Source organism: Vipera ursinii (assembly GCF_947247035.1).
Source record: "Vipera ursinii genome assembly, chromosome: 2".
Lineage (NCBI taxonomy): Eukaryota > Metazoa > Chordata > Lepidosauria > Squamata > Viperidae > Vipera > Vipera ursinii.
This window is the reverse complement of record NC_139513.1, coordinates 63996933-64018805: the sequence shown is the minus strand read 5'-3', so window position 1 is coordinate 64018805 and position 21873 is coordinate 63996933. Positions and strand designations below refer to the sequence as shown.

The 21873-nt window shown below is 36.1% G+C and overlaps 1 protein-coding gene across 8 annotated transcripts in view; it reads left to right on the top strand.

Moving 5' to 3' along the window:
- Nucleotides 1–5739: 5739 nt before the first annotated feature.
- The window catches only part of ATP2B2 (ATPase plasma membrane Ca2+ transporting 2), a gene marked incomplete at both ends in the record, with an annotated part of 146364 nt that continues 130230 nt past the window's right edge, over nucleotides 5740–21873 (top strand). For 7 of the 8 annotated variants that reach the window (XM_083353881.1, XM_083353880.1, XM_083353877.1 and 4 more), the window contains one exon: nucleotides 5755–5953. In XM_083353881.1, the coding sequence (XP_083210007.1) occupies nucleotides 5755–5953 (199 nt within the window). Of the gene's footprint in view, nucleotides 5954–21873 lie in introns of all 8 variants that reach the window. The other variant, XM_083353874.1, reaches the window with a different exon arrangement.

Below are 21873 nucleotides of genomic sequence, written 5' to 3'. Positions count from 1 at the left end.
TTGCCAAAAGTGTAGAATCTAAGTAACAATGGTAATGAGGGCAGTACACTAACTTCAGTCTGAGTGTCCCAACACAAGACACAAGCCTGAGTCTCTCCTAACAATATTTATATAGAAAATTTATGTGGCTGCTTATGACCACATTTAATCTTGAGCATCTCACAACAAACCATAAAAATAGGTTAAAAACCTATAAAGTGCAACCATAATATATTAAGTCATAGCACCCTGCCAGTTACTTCTGTATTGAGCTCAATAGCCATTTTTTTTAAAAAAGACTGATTCTTAGCTCTTTCTAGTTAAACTTCTGTAAGGTTTCTGGCTCCCCCCCCCCGCCCTCTGGCTTCTTTTTTGTTGTTGGATTTTTTTTTTGTTTATAGCTTTATATTTGCTCCAAAAGCACTTAAGAAATATTTTTCTATTTTTTTCTGTATAAGTGCTTTCTACAGCATCTCATTTGAAGCACTTCACAAATAATAGAGAAAGTACAAATGCCACATCTAGCTAACTTTGGCCAAGGCAAACAATGTAGATTTTTTTAAAAAAAATATTTGCCTTTCAATCATCCAGTAAGTACTCTATGAAAATATAGTTTCAAATAATGCATTCAGACCATAGCCCAAATCAAGTCCTTCTAATTTTTGCAGTTGTATCGAGAGTTCTATTTAAAACTTGCTGTTTAGCTTTTTGCCTAAATGGATGGATGATGATTTAATTGTGCTGTACTGCTGTTACAATCATTATATGTATCCCCATCTCATTATGCCTCCCAATGTGGATTCCTGCAATAACTCTGCCCAGTGTTGCCCTTGAAGAAATATCTGGAAGTTGCAGTTAGTCCAGAATGTGGTAGCAGGAGCAATAATGGGTTGCTCTATGTTATACCATTGGTTCACAAACTGCACTGGCTCCCAGAAGGCTTCTAAGTAGGGATCAAGATCTTGACTGTGACATATGAAACCATTAATGGGAGGGGAGGGGATATTTAAATCATCATTTACTTCAACTCTTTCTACTCCCCCACTATGTTCATCAGGCGGGATATGTTTTACTTCACTTTCTCCATCATGTGCCTAATCATTCAAGTATCATTCCATGTGGGATTGGTCCCAACTCTGTTGAACCTTTGGAAAGATTTCCAGACCTACTGGTTTTCCACGCTTAGGGGCTGGGAGGTAGTTCAAGTCTGAGTTATTACTAATTTATTGTTGATGGTCTTATCCTAAATTGCCATGTTTTTCTTTGTTTTTTTTACTATGCGTGTATTTATATTTTCTTATTTCTTATTATATGTATTGTCTTTGCCGCCCCAAATCATCAGGACAACATGGATGGCAATATCAAATAATAAATAAATATATAAGATTGATAGATAGATAGTGATTGATAGATAGAAATAGACATAGAAATAGATAAGTAGATAGAGATAGATGATAGATAGATAGATAGATAGATAGATAGATAGATAGATAGATAGATAGATAGATAGAGATAAATGTCACTTAGGGAAGATATTTCAAAGTCTCCAGTACACAAGAGATACATCCTGAAGTAGAGAAGAATTCCAATAAATTGATAATTTTCTAAAACAGTTGATAAGAATTATTTTCCAGATATACATAAGAGAAAATATTCCGTACAAAAAAACCCAAATGTGGTTGGCAATGTAATGTACTTTAAATCAGGATAATATTTTAGAGGCTTCTTTCATATACCGGTAATTAAGGTCCTAATCAAATTGCTTTTTATTTTAATCGTAACAGTAATTTAAATACTGTGTTTTCTGCAAATATAATTAAGTACATATGGAACTAAATATAAGACAAATTAAAATAAACAGGAATTGGTAAGAGAAATGATTTTCTGAGTAGAATACTTTAAAAAAATTAAGGAAGAAATAGTACATGTACCAGGAAACAAATGCTCCATTAGAGAACAGATGGGATAAAATGTGAGCTTCCCAGAATCATTGGGAGTCAGAATCATACAAGTTCAATAGTATAAAAATGAAATAAAATAGACGGAAGAAAGGATAAAATGGAACATGACATACCATGGAGAAAAGGAAAGTTGGTTAAATCTTAGTAAGAACATAAGATTGGGGGCATTGTCTAAGAATCATTAAATTTTTTATTTTATTTTTATTTTAATCCCATTTATATCCCGCCCTTCTCCGAAGACTCAGGGTGGCTTACAATCTAAGCACAAATCAATGTGCTTAGCAATAGCCTTCATTCTATGTATATGCCTGCTTATTAGGGCTTTCGGGGGGCCCCAAGCGGCTTTATTACAAAGTCAGCTTATTGCCCCCAACAATCTGGGTCCTCATTTTACCTACCTTGGAAGGATGGAAGGCTGAGTCAACCTTGAGCCTGGTGGGACGTGAACCTGCACTAATTGCAGGCAGCTGGTGTTACTTAAGAAGGCATTAGCCCACTGCTCCACCAAGGCTCTTGTGTTAAGTATATATATGCAATTAAAGTAGAAATGGAAAAACCATTGTACAAAATGAAGTTTGGAAATTTGGAAATTTGAATGTTTGAAAATTGTAGGCTGTGTTTGTTGATTTTATTGTGACTCTCCTAGAGTCCTAGGAGGAAACAGATACAAATAAATGTAAATAAATAAATGTAAAGAAATACCCCTACATTTTTGAAATGGTTGTACTGATTAATGAGTTAGAGCAGACAACGTCACGTGACGTTGCGCAACATATTGGGACAGTTTTGTCATTGCCGGCCATAGGGTGGGTGTAGCTTCTGCATGACGCGTCTGGCCCGCGGGCTGGCAGTTTGACACCCCTGAGTTAGAGTGTTGAGGAATTTCAATTGTAATAAACTGCTAAATTTTGGGGTAAAATTCATGAACTCTTCATACAGATTTCATATCAGGTCCCATAAGAACCTAAAATTTATAGTTAATAGCTAGTACTATTTGTGTTCTGCACTTTTACCATATGAGAATATACCTTACAAAACAACAGTATATTATCTTCCTAAGGATATCTGATACAGAGAATTTCAATTGTTCCTTAAGCATTAATAAGAAATAAATACCCTTTTGCCTTTTCTTTGTTGGTTAATTTTTAATTGATTCTCAAATAAAATATTAAGCAGGCAAATTATTTTGTAGCATGTAGCATGCCTAAAGTTGGCTGACAAAATGACATGGTACTTCTAGAAAAGTTGGAACAAATATTGGTAGAATGAGGGTGCAGTGTTAATGCTTCTTTGCTGGAGGCACCACACCTAAGCAAATCAAGTTTATCCCAGCAAGTATTTTCATCAAAGAGAGTTCACAGTAGAACAATTTATAAAATTAGTGAATTGTGGCGTTAAAAGAACATATCTTAAAGCCGAAATGAAATGCTAATGAAGGAAGAGTCTAGTGATTACAGCCTAGCTTTCAGTAAAAACTCTTGATACATCAAATATTTTTCTGACATTGATGCTACCACTTATATCTAACTTATATTTGTCATCTGTCTAACTTCTACATTGATTTCATTAGGCTTAACAGACAGTGGAAGATTTTTTTTCATGCTACAGTAAATATTTCAAACCCTCATGAAATAGTAAAGCTTTTGGATTTAGCGATATCCTGCAACCTAATCTCATTGCCTCAACCTTTATTCAAAAAGACCCATCTCTCTGACTCTCTCTCTCTTTCTCTCTCTCTCTCTGTCTCTCTGTCTTTCTCTCTCTGTATGCATGTAATTTAGATCAGGAAAATGGCAAAGAAATAGGAAGGTAAAAGATCCATCCTTACATATTTTACCTAACATTTGCTGAGCAGAAAGTATTTAAAAGTAAGTAGACAGATCTGATCATGTTTTATCATACTTTTCTCAAATTTATGTTCAGCTATGTTCCCTTCAGCTATGCTTCTGGTGTTCCTCTCCTACAAAATTCACATTCACATACAAGCACTTTGGTACTGTTAAGAGACAGTAACCTGTGACATATCTGAGTGGCAGGAAATTTGAAGCTATGCAACTGGAAGAGGAAATAGTTTCTGTAATAATTTCCAGTTTTGGATTAAATGTCACAATAAGGGTCATCTTCATGCTGATCTTTGCTGATCTCGGAAAGTTGAAGAGAGTCAGATTTGGCTAGTGCTTGCTTGGAAGACATCCAAAGATTCCAAGGCTGAAGGCTAAATTGGGAAAATTGAATTCAAGAAAGAAACAATAAAGTACTTCTGTGTTGTCACTAAGAAAGCAGCATAAACATATCCATAGAGTCTTTATCAGTCAAGATTGTTTGAAGGAGATTATTTTTAAAAAAACATCAGGATTAAATGCAATAGCAATTTAGAGGTTTAGACACTTTTCTTCAAGCTTTATATTCGGCTACTGATATTTCCTCAGAGCTCCATTCCTGCAGGTTAGGATGATTAAAATTGATAAACTTTCATGTGTTTTATATGCACCTTAAAATGTATCTTTATTATAAAATATACACTAGCATATTACTGGACATAGGTAATGTCTCTTATTATGAATTCGTATTAACTTTTTGAAAAATCTGTTTTTCAATGAGCAAACCCTTTTCAATTTGTACACTGGCTTTATTCCACTTAAACAAAACAAACTTCTAAGAAAGTTAAACTCTCAGTGATGAAGTAGAATAGCTGGCTATGGAGAATGTGAATGAAGTTCACTAGCAAGTATATCTGGGAAACATAATTTCATAATATATTGTTAAATTGCTGCCTCTTGTAATTTACCCATGATTATTCATGAATATTGTACATTAAAATCAGATAGGCATATTTTTCTACTTAGGGTTTTCAGGGAATGTTCAGTTTTTCATGCTATGGGTATTAAATAAAAAGTGGTGCTGAAAGAAAGCAACTCTATTTGTCAAATAAAATTTATCTTAAAGGCATACAGGTATTTTTAAATCTCTCTCTTTCTGTTTGTTTTTTATCATCAGAGACTGCCAACATGGCAAACTTTGATATATTTAAACGTATTCAACATTGGAAATGTAAATGTTCCTTTTCAGTTTTATTTGCCTTGCAACAAAAAATAATTTCTATAATGGATGAAATCATAAGCTAATAATATTCAATTAATTTTTATGAGTCATAGTTTTGAGTAGGTGGTGGGATTTGTTTGGATTTTTTTTGGTGTTTTTGTCAGATGAAAGATTGATATAGCAGTTTGAACAAGAGTTCCTACCAAAGGCACATGTAGGCTGTTGGACTAATGGCTTATTTATTAATATTCATGAGCCATTTCATTTAGCTGTTGCTCTTGGGACTTGATTAAAGTAAGACTGTTACACTAGCTTCTGAAGCTGGAAAGAGTGCTCTGGGTGACACAGCTAGTATGACCGAAATATATGAAGCCATCTCTGTAAGAATGTTAGAAGTTCTTCTGTGTTAAAGTTGTACTATTCAGCCCCATTTCAGAGTGAGATGATGGAATGAATTTCTACATGTCTGGCTTATTCTTTTAATGCCTTTTTTGTTTCTTAAGGTCTGAAAAAAGAAATGACCATGTAGATGCCAACTGCCCAAATACAGCATAATGGGAAAGAGTGAATGGAGTGGAATTGGACTGCAATCTTGAAAACAGCCATCTTGTGGACTATCACCTGGTGGGAGACATTTCTATCACTCATTGCTTACTCTGTTCATGTTACTGTTCACATAAAGTGGATTTGTTCTTAGGCTGGAATTTGAGTTTTTACCCTTACAAATTTTTAATTTGTACATAGCACACTGAACAGAGCAATATTATCAGCAATGGGTGACATGACAAACAGCGATTTTTATTCAAAGAACCAAAGAAATGAGGCCAATCATGCAGGAGAATTTGGGTGTTCGCTTCAGGATCTCCGTTCTCTTATGGAACTTCGAGGAATGGAAGCAGTGGTCAAAATTAAAGAGATGTACGGGGACACAGAAGGCCTCTGTAGACACTTGAAAACTTCGCCAATAGAAGGTAAGTGATATTAATGTTTTTCTTTCATAAATTAGCCCCAGAGGTTTGGTATCATGGTTTGTACAATGTCTTTTTAATCCTCCTTAGGATGAGTTCATCAAATAGATTTTGAGTTGTATATTTGTGGTGTGCCTAAATTGGAAAAGAAAATTGCAAAGGGGAAAAACTTCAACAAAGAGATTGGAGCACAGTGAGACAACTCACTGTTAAAACTTCTGTAGTGTGAAACTACAAAAATAGTACTGCTCTTGAAAGTTGTTAAAAATGCTAATTTGATTTTTTTTAGAGAAGGTTTATTTTTAAAGGACTATATAATAAAAATTCTTGAAGATATTACAGTTATTTCCATTGCCATATATGGCGCTGTATGTGTGTTTGGATAGTAGGATATTCTTTTTTCATATCATTCTTACTGTTCTCTGTTTCTTGATAGAGATATATCATCTTTCTATCTGAGTTTGCTTTGTATACGTGAAACATTGCACCACAGTCTGTGTTACACTATCACTGGAGTCTTATAAGAACCTCTGAGTGCTCATTCTGTGCTTAAAAACTTTATTCAGGAAGTACCTTAATTAAAACAATCAGGAAAACTATAATAATGCCAAGTAGGCATGGGAGAATATATCTGTTTCATTTTTTAATAGCACAAACTACTTCATTTTATAAAATATATGTATATTTACAAAAATATACACATTTTGTATACATTTTTTCCTCACATATACGTTTTTCAAATACTTTCCCCTAATAAAAAAGATAAAATATCTCTTTTGAAATTTGTATAGTGTGCAGGGTAGATGGACTCAGTTACAGTGGTAATGAATACATTGCTGGGAGACCTGAAAGACCAGATTAGGTCAGATCATTTTCATGGAGAAAATCTATGTAGTTGCTTAAGGACTTGATGGCACATAATGTGTCAATTTTATAATGTATGCATTTTTGTCAAAACCATTTTGCAAGTGTTGGAAGGATTATATATAAAGTTTGAAATGTGTAATCATATTTTTATATATTTATACTTAAGTGCTAAGCATTTCATGATCCTTCAGGTGTAACGTTTCTGAATCATGGGCATAGCATTTTGTGATATTAGGCTTTGGAGATGATTAACAAAGATAAGTTACCCTAGAAAGTGTAAACTGATAAAATTGATTTCATATCAATCAATCAATCAATCAATCAATCAATCAATCAATCAATCATAATAGAGCTGGAAGGAACCTTGGAGGTCTTCTAGTCCAATTCCCTGCTTAAGCAAGAGATATACCCTTTCAAATAGGTGGCTGTCCAGTTTTTTCTTAAAAACAGCTAGGAATGAAGCACACACAACTTTTAAATGCAAGTTGTTGCACTGGTTAATTCTTATCACTGTTAGGAAGTTTCTCCTTAGTTGTAAGTTGCTCCTTCACTTGATTAATTTTAATCCATTGTTTCTTGTCTTATCTTCTGGTACATTGGAAAATAAGTTGACCCCCTCTTCTTTGTGGGAGCCCCTCAAATACTGGAATACTGCTATCAAGTCACTCCTAGTCTTTCTTTTCTCTAGATTGGCCATACCCAATTCCGGCAACTTTTTTGCCTCCAGTCTCTTAATCACCTTAGTTGGTCTTTGCGCTTTTTCCGAAGTTTCAACATCTTTTTTGTAATGTAGTGACCAAAATGGGATGCAATATTCCTGATGTGATCTTACTAAGGATTTATAAAGTAATACTAATGGTTCACATGATTTTGATTTATGCCTCTGTTTATACAACCAAGAATTGTATTAGCTTTTTTGGCTGCTGGGTCATATTTACATGATTGTCCACTAGGACTCCAAGGTCCCTCTTACAGTTACTGTTTTTGAGCCAGGTTTCACCTAGTTTGTTCTCATACCTTTGGTTTTTCCTACTAAAGTGTAAAACCTTGCTTTTCTCCACATAAAATTTCATGTTGTTGGATAGGGCCCATTGCTCAAGTCTGTCAAGATCTTTTTGGATCCTGATCTTGTCTTCTGGGGTGTTGGCTATTCCTGTCAGCTTAGTGTCATCTGCAAATCTGATGAGTTTCCCTTCTGTTCTCTCATCTAAGTCATTTATGAAGATATTGAAGAGTACTGGGTTTAAGATGGAACTGCTAGATGTAGTTCCATTAAGGACTACTTGTGAGTATGGTTTGTCAGCCAGGTACAAATCCATCTGGTGGTGATGTTGTCTATCCCACATTTTTCTAGTTTATCAAGAAGTAGGTTGTGGTCTACTTTGTTGAATGCCTTGTTGAAGTCCAAATATACTATGTCCACAACATTTCACTGGTCTACTAATTTAGTCACTTTGTCAAATAATGAAATAACATTGGTTGGCATGATCTGTTTTTAACAAACCCATGCTGGCTACTAGTTATAACTTTATTTGTTTCTAGATGTTCACAGATCTGCTTTTTGATTATTTTTCCAATACCTTCCCAGGTTTTGATGTTAGAATGATTGGTCTGTAGTTTCCTGAGTCTGTTTTTCCCCCTTTCTTGAAGATGGGAACCATATCAGCTCTTTTCCAATCCTCTGGTAGTTCCTGGGTACTCCAGGATTTTGTTAAAGATATGGTGCAATTCTTCTGAGATAACATCTGCCAGTCCTTTAGAACTCTGGGATGTAATCCATCATGTCCCAGTGATTTATATTCATCAAGGCCAGACAAGTGTTCTCTTACCATTTTTGCTTATTTTAATTTTCATTTCTAGTCTGTCTTTTGCAGTTTATGCTTTTGATAGGTTGGCTATATTTTCATTTTGCATGAAGACTGATGCAAAGAATAAGTTTGAGCAGCTGTGCTTTTTCTCTACTGCCTGTTCCTTTCTTCCCATTTTCTCTCTTTAGGGGACCAACTGTTTCCTTGACTTTTTTCTTGTTATTTATATGTTCAAAAAAACCCTTTTTATTATCTTTGACTTTTGTTGCAAGTCTTTGTTCATTCTAAGGCAGTGGTGGTGAACATTTTAGAGACCGAATGCCCGGGTGCTGGGTGGGCGTGGCCCATTGGGTGGGTGTGGCCCATTGGGTGGGCATGGCTGCAGTGGTAACAGCATACTGGGTGGGACTAAAAAGTTCAATCAATCAATTCCAACACTGTGAGATTTTTTTTTCCTGCGAGAAGTTGAAATTGATTGAACGGCGACAGAGGTCTAAAGTGAAAAGGTTTTTAAAAACCCAGCTGAAGGCCCAGGACTGGGGTGACAGTGTGTGTGACCACACAGAGGACTCTGCGTGCCACCTGTGGTTTGCCACCACGGTTCTAAGGCATTGCTTTCCTAACTTCATTTTTGCAGATTCGAGCTATCTGCTGATACTCTGCCTTAGTTATGTGTCTCTCTTTCCATTTTTTGTACTTATCCTTTTTGTATTTCAGTTTATCAGAGAGATCTTTGTTTCTTCTTGGATTTCTTATTTTTCTTTTTCAGTGGTATTGTGTTGAACTGGGCTTTTATGATCATATTTTTCAGTGTTTCCCATGCTTCTTGAGCTGAAATTTTATTTATTTATTTATTTATTTATTTTATTAAATTTATATGCCGCCCTTCTCCCTAAGGACTCAGGGCAGCACACAACAATAAAAATTAAAAACATAAAATAGAAAATTTTAAAAACAATTAAACAATAAATACAATCATTATATCCCAATTTAAAAACCAGTAAAAAGCTAATTAAAACCATAGTCCAGGCCCGCTTGTTGGAACAACCACGTCTTCAGGTCACGGCGGAAGGACCGAAGGTCAGGGGTCGTCTGCAACTCTGGGGGCAATTTTGCTTAGACTCTCTCTGAATTTGTTAAAATCAGCTCTTTTAAAATTTAAGACACTGGTTGGATTATATTCTATTGCTTGTGTTTGCATTATATTGAATTCCAATGTGACGTGATCACTTTCCCCCAAGGTTCCAGCAACTTCAACTCCCTCTATCACTTCTTCTCAATTAGTAAGAAATAGGTCCAGTGTAGCTTTTCCTCCATTTCCCTCTTCTACCTTTTGGATGACAAAGTTGTCAGCTAAGTTGGTTAGGAATTTGTTCAATCTCCCACTTGCTGCAGAATTTATCTCCCAGTTGATATCAGGGAAGTTAAAGTCTCCCGATATTACTGTAGTGTATTTCCTACATACATTTGTTAATTCATTAGCAAAGAGTTCATCTATTTTTCTTGTTTGATTTTCTATACAATAGTAAAATTATAGTTTAAAATTGATAGAAAACAATTTCAAATCATTTTGCTTTATGGCTGTCCACAAAACTAATGAAATATCTGTGAAGCCATTCAGATTCCCAAAGTAACATTCATTCCAATGTACAATAAGTGATACAAAGTTGGAAAATTTAAAGATATTTTTAACAATTTAGTTTGGATGTGAAATTGTGCTCTGGAAATAAAGATAGGATGTCACGTTTTTGCAGATTCCTTTTCTTGTGAGAATTCTGCTGTAGAGATGCAAAGCAAAAATAAGAACTGCATTTGATGTTAAAGAGAAAAGGAGATGTTAAAGATCTTTTCCCTGAATTTATTTTTAGTGGAAGTCTCTTGGTTCTTGATCCCTTCAGTTCATAGTGACTTTCTTTTGTACAAAACACCATATTAACCCCAATAATTTCTCCAAGCCTAAAGTGCACAATCTTGTGTATGATAGTTTGCAGTGTAAGACAGGATAGAAATTCAGTATCTTCCATAAACCTTTAGATTAATCCATTCCTGATCTATTATTGCTTTACTTGTGGAAGGAAAAGCAATTCCTTGATATCACAATTCATGCCATTTTATGCCATCATAGAAATATAGTGCTATAATATAATTTAGCATTCAGATGTTTAGTCCAGACACTATTGTTTTAAACTTATTATGTGTTATTAATGGTAATAGTAACAGCTTTGAAATATGTAGGAAATACATGGGAAATGAACATTCTTGAGTTACAGAATATAGAATAACAGAGTTGGAAGGGACCTTGAAGGTCTTGTAGTCCAACACTCTGCCAAAGCAGGAAATCCTATACCATTCTTCTTTAAAAACTCCAGTGTTGGATCACCTACAACTTCTGAAGGCATTTCATTTTCTCAATAACATTACAATAATTGACAAATAGATGGAGCAGTTTGCAATAGTGGCAAATAGATGGAGCAATTTCAGTAGAATTATGATAGATATGGAAGAGAAAATGATAAATAAATCTGTTGTGTTTAGTAAATTATACCATTTTGTTTGTTATATATATGAGTGCAGAAGTAACTTGTATTTAAGACAAGAGTTTCATGTATATTGTAGACTGTTGGGTTATTCCTATATAAGCCATAAGTTTAAAATGAACCATTAAAACAGGTGATGAATTCTAAATTTTTGGATATCTCAAATATATGTAATTATGAATTTCTTTTGCTTTCCAGGCTATATCACAGTTTGCTGTTATATAACATAAGCGGAAGAGGTCTCATTTAAATTAACAATACCTCCTGATCAGTACATGTCCATGTTTATATTGTTTGCTTGGTGAATACATGATGTCATTTGCTGTGGAATTTTTTTAAATGTCCCAGTTCAGCCTATATCTGGGATAGGCGGGGGGGGGGGAGAGAAAGTCGCATCCAAGTACTGTACTAACCACTCCTGACTGTTTGCTTTTCCGAGTTTAGCAAATATTGGTAACTACTCTGCTGCCACATGTTATGACACATAATAAGAAAGTAACAGTCATTATTATCGTATAAAATTAGATTGTTCTCTTTCAGTGTAATAAATAGAAGCAAGAAAATAAACATATTGTTATTTAAACATAGCCAAGACATAGCTACAAACTTGATTCTGTAAATAAGGAAGTTGGTGCAGTTGAAAACTCAGGACTAAAGAAATGAATAATAGGTAACTTGATCAATTGATTGTGTTTATGTAATCCTGCATTCAGAAAATGACTTCTGATGATTTGCATCATTAAAACATTATAAAAAACTAAAAACCAATAAAAGAACAAAGCTGTTACAATATTGTAGGAAGTACCAGCCTGATCTCCAGTGGGAGGCTGTTGCGTAATATGGGGAAATGTACTGTAACTGAAAATCATTGCCTGCAAACCCAAACTCCCTTTAACTAAGAGGATAGTCTGATGTAATGTTCCATACTCTGTAGAAGAGGGAGCAGGACTGTTAAGGGGGGGGGGAAAGGGGGAAACAGGATTATTACTGGAAATATTTCTTAGTCCAGGTGAGGGTGGGGGAACAAAAAAAATAGAGTATTTATGTTAGGTATAAACTGATCTGGAAAATTGCTCTTGCTTTCAGGATTTTACTATATTACCCTAACAAGAAATATCATTCCAGGAACCAAATGATTCTTGTTTCCTGATTTTACCAGTATCAAAGGACTTGCATGGATGAGAGCAATAAAAGATGCTAAGAGCAAATCCAAATGGGATAGGTTTGATGGGCTACTTCTCTTCCTGTCATGAAACACGAATAAAATAATCCAATAGAGAGTGATGAACTATTTTAAAAATAATAAGGTGAGGGAGATTCATTCAATGGAAGAAATTTTATTCACACCATTATTCAATACTTATCTCGGATAGTACAAGTCCGCTGCTTATTTTTCATCAAATTCCTTTTAAATTCATATTATTTATGTTTAATTCATATGCTGTATCTGGCATATGATACAGCATTCATATGCTGTATCTGGCAATTGTATCTATCAATTTTATTCTCATTTTTCTGAAACAGTAGCATGACTTTTTTGTGATATTCTTCTACAAATTATAGCGTAATAATATTAGAAACAAGGGGTGTGGAAAGCAGATGAGTTCTTCTTACTTTAATGTTTTGCTTTGGGATAACTTTGTCCATGGTGCTATTTTTTTAAAAAAAATAAAAAATTGTGTTATACAAACTTTTGAATGGATTGGCAGGTTTTTATGATATGCAGTCTGACAATGTGTCATCAAAGTTCAGCACCTATCTACATTCCTTACCATGGCCAAGTGACTGGAAATAAAATATAATACTATTACAGTGACCAGAAACAGAAATACTGCTAAAGCAAAATAAAAGATTCAGTAATATCCATGTGGTTAGCAAGAAGAGCCTTGGTGGAGCAGTGGGCTAATGCCTCCTTAAGTAACACCAGCTGCCTGCAATTAGTGCAGGTTCGCATCCCACCAGGCTCAAGGTTGACTCAGCCTTCCATCCTTCCGAGGTAGGTAAAATGAGGACCCAGATTGTTGGGGGCAATTAAGCTGACTTTGTAATAATGCCGCTTAGGGGTGTGTGTGAAAGCCCTAATAAGCAGGCATATACATAGAATGAAGGCTACTGCTAAGCTTGTAAGCCACCCTGAGTCTTCGGAGAAGGGCGGGATATAAATGGAATTAAAAAAACACACAAAAAAACACCGAGTTATAAATATGGAAGCTCTTGCATCAGCCAGAGCTAGTTAGTTGCTTCTCAAAAATCCTGTCACCCAGCTCCTACTCTTTTGTGACAAGCAATTTAGCAAGTGTGGATTGTAGAAATTTGGGCTGAATCACTTCAACCGTGTTTCCCAGCATAGAAATCAATCTGGGCTACATACAATTTTGACCCAAATTTTAGCTTGAACTTCAGCAGTTAAAACCAGGAGCCAGGATAGAGTTCAAAAGTATGCAACCTACGCACCAGAATCTGATCTAACGAATGGTCAAAGCAAATTGAGTTCAGTCCCTGGCTACAAATAGCATCTCCACCCTACTCTTAGAGTGGAGCATTTGGTCTATTCTCTTTATTAGAAGGCAGAAAGTTTGAGGTCCTATATTCATTTTTCGTTAATCATCAAAGTGCCCTATGGTTTCAGAGTACTATTTCTCTTCTCTTTTCTGAGGGCAAGAGAAATCCAGAAGAGGCAGTGATTCCCTGGTGATTATGGAAAAGGAGAGAAAACTTTTTTTCACATATATGACACATAGGATGACACTATGAGACTGTGTTCTTGTGAGAAGTTCAGACTCAATAAAAATTAATTTGAACTACATATTTGTCTTAGGCTTGATCCTTCACTTCCATCCTTTGGACAAAATGCTCTTGGAGGCATCACAGTAGCGCTCCAATGATGCACCATTTCATAATGATGGAAATTGCATGATTCTTCCACTGTGAATTATAAAACAAAGGCTCAGAAATCTTTAATTTATTTTCCTGTTGTTCCAAGTATTGAATGTAGCTTCACCATCCCCAAACTTTCTTGCCAGTTTCATGATGCTCTGATGAAGCCCATTCTGCTTCCTTCCAAATCAACATTCAAGTATTCTCTCCACAGGGCAGTCCTGTGCACGCGCGCGCTCCCCGGCTGTAGATCATTTGATAGGTAGACAGACAAACCATTTTTATTCATAATTATAAATGTATTCAGTCAGGTAGATAATTAAAAAGAGGGGAAAAATTGCTAAAGGTCATTGGAAGAAAACCAGAGTTTCTATGTATTTCTTCTATCTTGTTCTATGACCATATTGTAAAAACTGTTTGATTCGATTTGATTTGACTCCTTCACCTTTTATATTAAACTCAAATTCAGGGTAGCATGTGGGAGATTTGGAAAGAAAGGAGGCATTCAAAAAGGAATGCCTATTATCTAAAAAAAATTCAACATAATAGAAGAAATGACAGCTTTTGAACAGCAAGGCAAATTTAGGGTACTTAAAACAAGATTCTGAAATAGAAAATAAATCTCAGTTTTTAGCCACAGTGATTTAACCTTTAGAACACCTAACAAAAGAAGTGTTATGCACGTTGTTCTGTCATCTCAGTGATTGGCTCAAATGCCGAGGAGGGCAAACTTAGAATATTCTTGCTCAATTTGAATTAATACAATGATAAATCTGATTTCCTGAAAGTTTCCTTCTCGAAAAGGTAGATAAGGGGGCTCTCTGCTTGGTCACTCATGCCTGGTCATTTCTGCTGGACTATTATGATGTGCTCTATGTGGGGCTACCTTTGAAACGTATCTGAAAGCTTCAGCCGGTAAAAAATGAGCCGGTAAGGAGGCAATTTTAGGTGTCCAAAGAAGGGCACATGTAACATCCCTGCTCTGTGAGAGCAGGGTTTGCTTCTGGATGCCACTTTGCTAAGAAATGTGAAAAACAAATAAATAAAAAATAAAAAATTATATCGACATCTGGCAAAAAGTATATTCTTCCCGCAAAAAGAAAAAGAAAAACAGGAGCAATTTTTTTAACATACATAAATTGATCACTCTACTGATGCAATTAATTGGACCCCCCAGTCTCTCTCTTTCTCTCTCTCTCTCTCTCTCTCTTTCTCTCTCTCTCTCTGTGTGTGTGTGTGTGTGTTTTACACAAACCGTTTCCTCTCATACTCTATATGCAGGCTCAGGGCACATTCAATATCATAGCCTTAAGACATGTGTCTTCCATGCTGTACCTGGTTGGAAATGAGGCTGAATCAAGAAATTACCCTGCTGACTACGATCTAATTCTCAGGAATGGCAACATTATCTGCCATCCAGGTTGCCAGAAATTGATTAGAGCAACTTCTCATTGGTGAACTCCCTATTTACAAGCTACTCACTCCCATGTTGGGATGAGAAGAACTAATTAATTCCCTCCCCCTCCCGTATCCTCAACTGTGACATGTGGCTTTGTTACAGGCTTTTTCTCTCAATCCTGTCTTTCACCCATTAACCCCAAAGTCCACCTTGAAGGGCTTATAGTCGTTTACTCTGCAATGTCCACACTGGAAAATAGTGGGGGTACCCTCAGAGCACTCCCTTGATTCAGCTGTTTCATTCCCCCTCCTTTCCCCCCCTGCAGTTTTCATTATTAGAAGGATTAAACATCTGCCTCCTTGGAGGCCTAGATTTTCTACTGCAACAGCTTTTCTTCCATCATTTTCCTGCTGCTTGCTTAGAGTTCAACTGGCCAGTCAGTGATGCAACGAAAGGTTGAATTATGGGCAAGAATATTTCATTCAGGCATGATAATAAGGGCTGGGGATAAAAAGGCTATGCACCTCATCTCTTCTTTCCTTTTTTTTTTCTTCTTTACTACTTTTTCTTGAGGGTGACAAGAGTCTGTTTATTCCCCCCCCCCCCGTTCTGTGTCTTAAATCATGGGTTATCATATGGCAAATGTAAAAATATGTGCCGTACTATGCATGGAAATATGCTGCTTTTAAAATTACAAGTATTCAACTATTTTCCTTCTACGTGCTTCCATTTATGCAATCCCGCCAATATAATGCAGTAAGAGGACTTGAGAAACATAAGAATTCTTGTAATAACATCAGTGGCACAGAAATGTTAAGTAGACACCTTGTGAGACTTACCTCTTCTCGACTTCAGTCTCAGATCTTCAAAGTAATTTGCATGAAGTAACATTAGCAAGTGTCTGCTTTGATTAAAAATAGTTTTTCGTAGTGTGGTAGCTGTTTTAGTATGAGCAAGACAGACCTCTTAAGGGCAAATACAAGCTTTGTTTCCTCTCCAAAGATGCTATTTTTAATTTCTTATGTTAATCTTGTTTAACAGTGATATCAATCCATGTCATGTTCTGTCATGAGATTCTGGCAATTCTGTTTCAGTTTCCAGAGGAACTGTTGCTAATGCTATTACTGTTATATTTACATTTTTCCCCCAGCTGTACTATATTCCATGATTAGCAGCTGCCAGAATCAGAATGGAGATGGAATAAAATACAGACAGTATGCTAAGGTTGAAAAAGTGTTGAATTATGAAAAAAATATTATTAATCATAATCATAATAGTAAAGTTGGAAGGGAACTTGGAGGTCACCTACTCCAACCTCTTGCTCAGGCAGGAAACCCTATACCATTTCAGACAAGTGGCTGTCCAGTCTCTTCTTAAAAAGTTCCAGTGTTGGAGCATTCACCGCTTCTGTAGGCAGGTTGTTCCACTAGTTAATTGTTCTAACTGTCAGGAAGTTTCTCCTTAGTTCTAAGTTGCTTCTCTCCTTGATTAGTTTCCATCCGTTGCTTCTTGTCCTGCCTTCAGGTGCTTTGGAGAATAGCTTGACTCCCTCTTCTTTGTGGTAGCCCCTGAGATATTGGAACACTGCTATCATGTCACCCCTAATATAATAATATAATTAATAATTTAATTATTAAATTACTTGTTTAAAAGAAATATCCCAGTGCAGTTATCTGGGTAGCTGTGATGACCCCTGAGAATTTGACTTGAACTATAAACTGAGAATGAGCATTTTGACCAATCCAGATATAGTACGCACTCATCGTCACACTAGGTTACCAAGTCCTAGCACCAGGTCCTCTGGAATTCTGGCTTTCCCTGGTAGCTTGTTTTGATCTTATGAGTAAAAGCTTTAACTAGGCATTGTAGAGGTGTAGGCAGCTGATAGGTTTTCCTAATTCCTTGCTTTCAAGACTAGCATAAAGCTTTAGCCAGCATGACTAAAGATTGTATATTTAATTCTACATTTTGTTTCTTGTGCAATGGATACATAGAAACAAACCACATTTACAATTTGTTTGCTTTCTGAACAAAAAGCTCCAATCCCTCATCCAAAATCTCTTTTCACTTACAAAACGAAGCAGGCTTAACAATCTCAAATTCTAGCTAGACAGACTAGGTTTGAATTCCAGAAGAATCAAGGTGGGATGCTCATCACTCTCAGAACCTTGTCCTATGTGATGTCTTCAAGGAATTCCAGTTTCCTACGAACTTTTGTAATGTCCAACAGGAGGTAACCAGCCCATCAAATCGTGGTTAGTCCTACTGAGTATTTTAACTTTCTGATGCTTTTTCACCACAATCCAGTTACTTCATTCCTTTTATATGGCAAGTCTGTTGCATTGGGAACTATATTTTGTTGTGAAAACGCTAGCTTGTTATGTGTTGTTTGAAGTGATCCTTTTCCAATGCTGAATTTTTCTTGAACCAGCCTTTATGCCTATATAACCTGCCTTGAGATGAGAAGGTATATATTATATGGAGATGTATGCATATTTGTAGTTTACAATATGTATGTATGTGTATATTAATCCAACAGCTACAAAACTGCATAGTTAACTCTACGAACAATATTTCCCTCTGAGGACACGAATAAGAAGAAAGACAGCATAGGCACCAGCAGATTCTCTCACCTCAATTAATAAAATTTTTTGGATAGCCCATGTTTAAGGTATACACTTTTAAAAAAACTATCTGACCAGCCCATCCATAATCAGGTTCAAAAATTAATGCAGCCTAGCATTGTGTTGGCTTTTTTGACAGCTGCAGCACACTGCTGGCTCATATTTGAGTGATTGTCCACTAGGATTCCAAGAACCCTCTCATTGTTTATTTTTTTATTTTTTTTATTTTAATTCCATTTATATCCCGCCCTTCTCCGAAGACTCAGGGCGGCTTACAAGCTTAGCAGTAGCCTTCATTCTATGTATATGCCTGCTTATTAGGGCTTTCACACACACCCCAAGCGGCATTATTACAAAGTCAGCTTAATTGCCCCCAACAATCTGGGTCCTCATTTTACCTATCTCGGAAGAATGGAAGGCTGAGTCAACCTTGAGCCTGGTGGGATGTGAACCTGCACTAATTGCAGGCAGCTGGTGTTACTTAAGGAGGCATTAGACCACTGCTTCACCAAGGCTCTTTACTTACTACTATTAAGTAGTTACTACTATTGAGCCAGAGAACAAGAAGTGGATAGGTTTAGGGTTGTGTGTTTACATGTATTATAAAGGTGACTTTATGAGGGAGGAAAACAAATCAATACTCCTCTCTCTCTCTCTCCTTCCCTCTCTCCACATACAAATACACACACACACAAATATATTGTGATACATTTCTACTCCTAGAAATGATTGTCAAATGCTGCCTAGAGGATGAAGATTCTGGAAGTGTTTTTTTTAGTTGTCCCGATGGAAAGCATGCAAAGTTTCCCCCATCTAGTGATTTCCCCAAATTCCAATAGTAACACTTTATTCACAATGTCTGTGACTTGTTCAGGATCAGAATTATGTTTTTGAAGAGAATTGCATATAGTAGATACTATTATCTACTAGATAATAGTAAAACATATTTGTAATAATTTAAAAACCTATTAATTATTTTAACTGCTACTTTAATTAAGACTACTTATTTAATAAGGCTCCATTTATTAAACCATGGACACTTCGTCCCCTCCATTTATATTTTTCTTCATCTAAATATGAAAGGTAATGTTTTCCCTGTATGTGCTCAATGGTCTCTCTCTCTCTATCACTCCCTATCTCTCTCCCCCCTCCCTCCTTCCCTCCCTCCTTCCCTCCATGTTTATGTATGGGCAACAATGTAGAGATAATTAGCTATTAATGTTTCTTTTCCCAACTAGACTATAATAGCCCTTGGTGGTCTGTTACCCAAGTCCTAGCTAATTCTGATTCTTCTTAGCTGCTGTCTGTGCTGATCCAACGCACTATAATATGATTGCATTTCAACATAAACATATGGTTCTGACATCCAAACTTGTTTTGTCTAAAAATATTTTCTATCCAAATTTCATACCTACGATTTACATTTATTTCTAACTCAGCTGGTTGAGATTTTTTTGGGAGGTAACAAAATGTGTTTAAAATTTGAAAATGTGGGCCAGGTTTTGCTCGATTTATTTGATCTAGTACTTGGAATCCAGAAAATCGCATTATATGTACAGTGTGAAATTGTATCCATTTGTTATGCCAGGTGCTAAAATTTACAGTAACTATGCTATCATCTCTAGATCTTGATAAACACTTTTTCATTGGCAAATAGTAATTTTGCACCTAAGCCATGAAACAAGTGCTCTGAGATACTTTTCTTTTTAATTGTCTCTACTTGTCTTATTTCTCCCAGATGCATTGGAAGGAGCTATTGGTGGCAATTAAAGGGTAATTTATTGAATTTAAGTACTTCTGAAGAGGGTTTTCTTTTACATTGTTCATATAGAACTGATGGGTTAGTACTGATTTCAATATTCATTTAGAATATGCATTACAATATAATCAATTCATTCTCCAAGATTACTATTTTAGAAATTACTGCTATGCCGGATATGTTCTCCATACATCTCCCGAGGAAACCATAATGGAAGAAAGGATAAAATATCTGGAATTTTAAATTTAGTAGTGCCTAAATTTACTTAGTAACTGATCACTGAGACTATGTCAAAGCCAATAACCCCGTTGTTAAGATAGTGCAGCTGACCATGAAATCTCAATCTCTGCTGTAGATTTAAGATACTGGCTGGATCAAATCAATGCTTCAAGTGAAAACATCAGTGGAAAAGCTTCTCATTCCAATGCAACACGACTGGATTTTACTCTACTTTTTCATCTCAAAAAATTGTGAAGAAATGTTGAGTTCTATGTTGCATCCAAAACGTCTTACATTAAATAAACTACCAAACAGAAACTGGGTACTGAATTTTGCAATACCTTATCCCTGTGATTGTGCTAATTTTCATTTTTCATCTCTCTAGCTTCTGGAGAAATGATGGAAGCAGAATTATAAAGGGTGTCAAGGTTTGGCTGGTATATGAATGAAAAAAGAGATAGTACCAGTGTCTATATATTCTAGAAAAGGTGAAAGTAGAAACTACATTGTTTTTTTCTCCAGTTCATTAAGGCAGACACTTGACAGTCGTGGTATTGGCCTCCTTCTGAAGCATTGTGTATCCCTTTGAAAAGCAACCTGCTTTGTGTTGCAAGATCAGTTTCCATTTCTTTGATGCATCTAAGCCAGGAGTCTTCAAATTTGGTCCTTTTATGACATGTGGACTTCAACTCCTAGAATTCTGGGAGTTGAAGTCCACAAGTGTAGATGTTTCAGGAACAAAGTTATCCAAATCTCCCCTCTCCTCTCCCCTCCCCCTTTCCCTCCCCATCATAGGTTTCCAGTATAGAACCAAAGGGAATAAAATTGACAAAGCACTCAAATACTTCAACTAACAAATTATTTATCTTCGCAGTAGCTGAGCCTGTATATTTTCATATGCCACAAATGATGTGATACAATTGTAAGGGAATTGGTTTTGAGGAGTAGTATGGTTATTGAAATATATAGGATCATGGTGGTTTGTACATCATCCATGGTCAAAATAAGTGTTATTGGTAAACTTTAATCTCTTGGTGGTGTTGTTGATGATGATGATGATGGAAGGGACCTTGGAGGTCTTCTAGTCTAGTTTCTTTGGTTCCTGAAAAAGCTTTGTGGGATTATTCTGGATTCTAAAAGGAATCTTACCTATAAAGCCCTTCATGGCTTAGGCCCGGGATACCTGCAGGACCGTCTGCTGCCAGGAACGACTTCCCATCGGCCTGTGCGCTCATACAGAGAGGGCCTCCTCAGGGTGCCGTCGGCCAGACAGTGTCGGCTGGCGACCCCCAGGGGGAGGGCCTTCTCTGTGGGGGCACCTGCCCTGTGGAATCAGCTCCCATTGGAGCTCTGGATGGCCCCTGACCTCCGGTCCTTCCGTCGTGAACTTCTTTTCCAGCAGGCCGACCTGGACTGATGATAAGGGGTTTTAATATGGTTTTAACGTTTTATTGGTTTTAGTTGGGGCTAGGTATAGTTTAATTTCTTCTTAATATTTGTATCTTATTTGTATTTTATTGTTGTTAGCCGCCCTGAGTCCTTCGGGAGATAGGGCGGCATATAAGTCCCATTAAATAAATAAATAAATAAATAAATAAATAAATAAATAAATAAATAAATAAATAATAAATACATTGATGAGATTTCCCCATAGTAAAGGATATTCTTAAGTAATATTCAAGAATGTGCATTATGAAAGGAAGGCCTAAAATTAATATTAACAATAGTATGTAAAGGTAAAGGTTCCCCTGCACATGCATGCTAGTTGTTTCTGACTCTAGGGGCCGGTGCTCATCTCCGTTTCAAAGCCAAAGAGCCAGCGCTTGTCCAAGG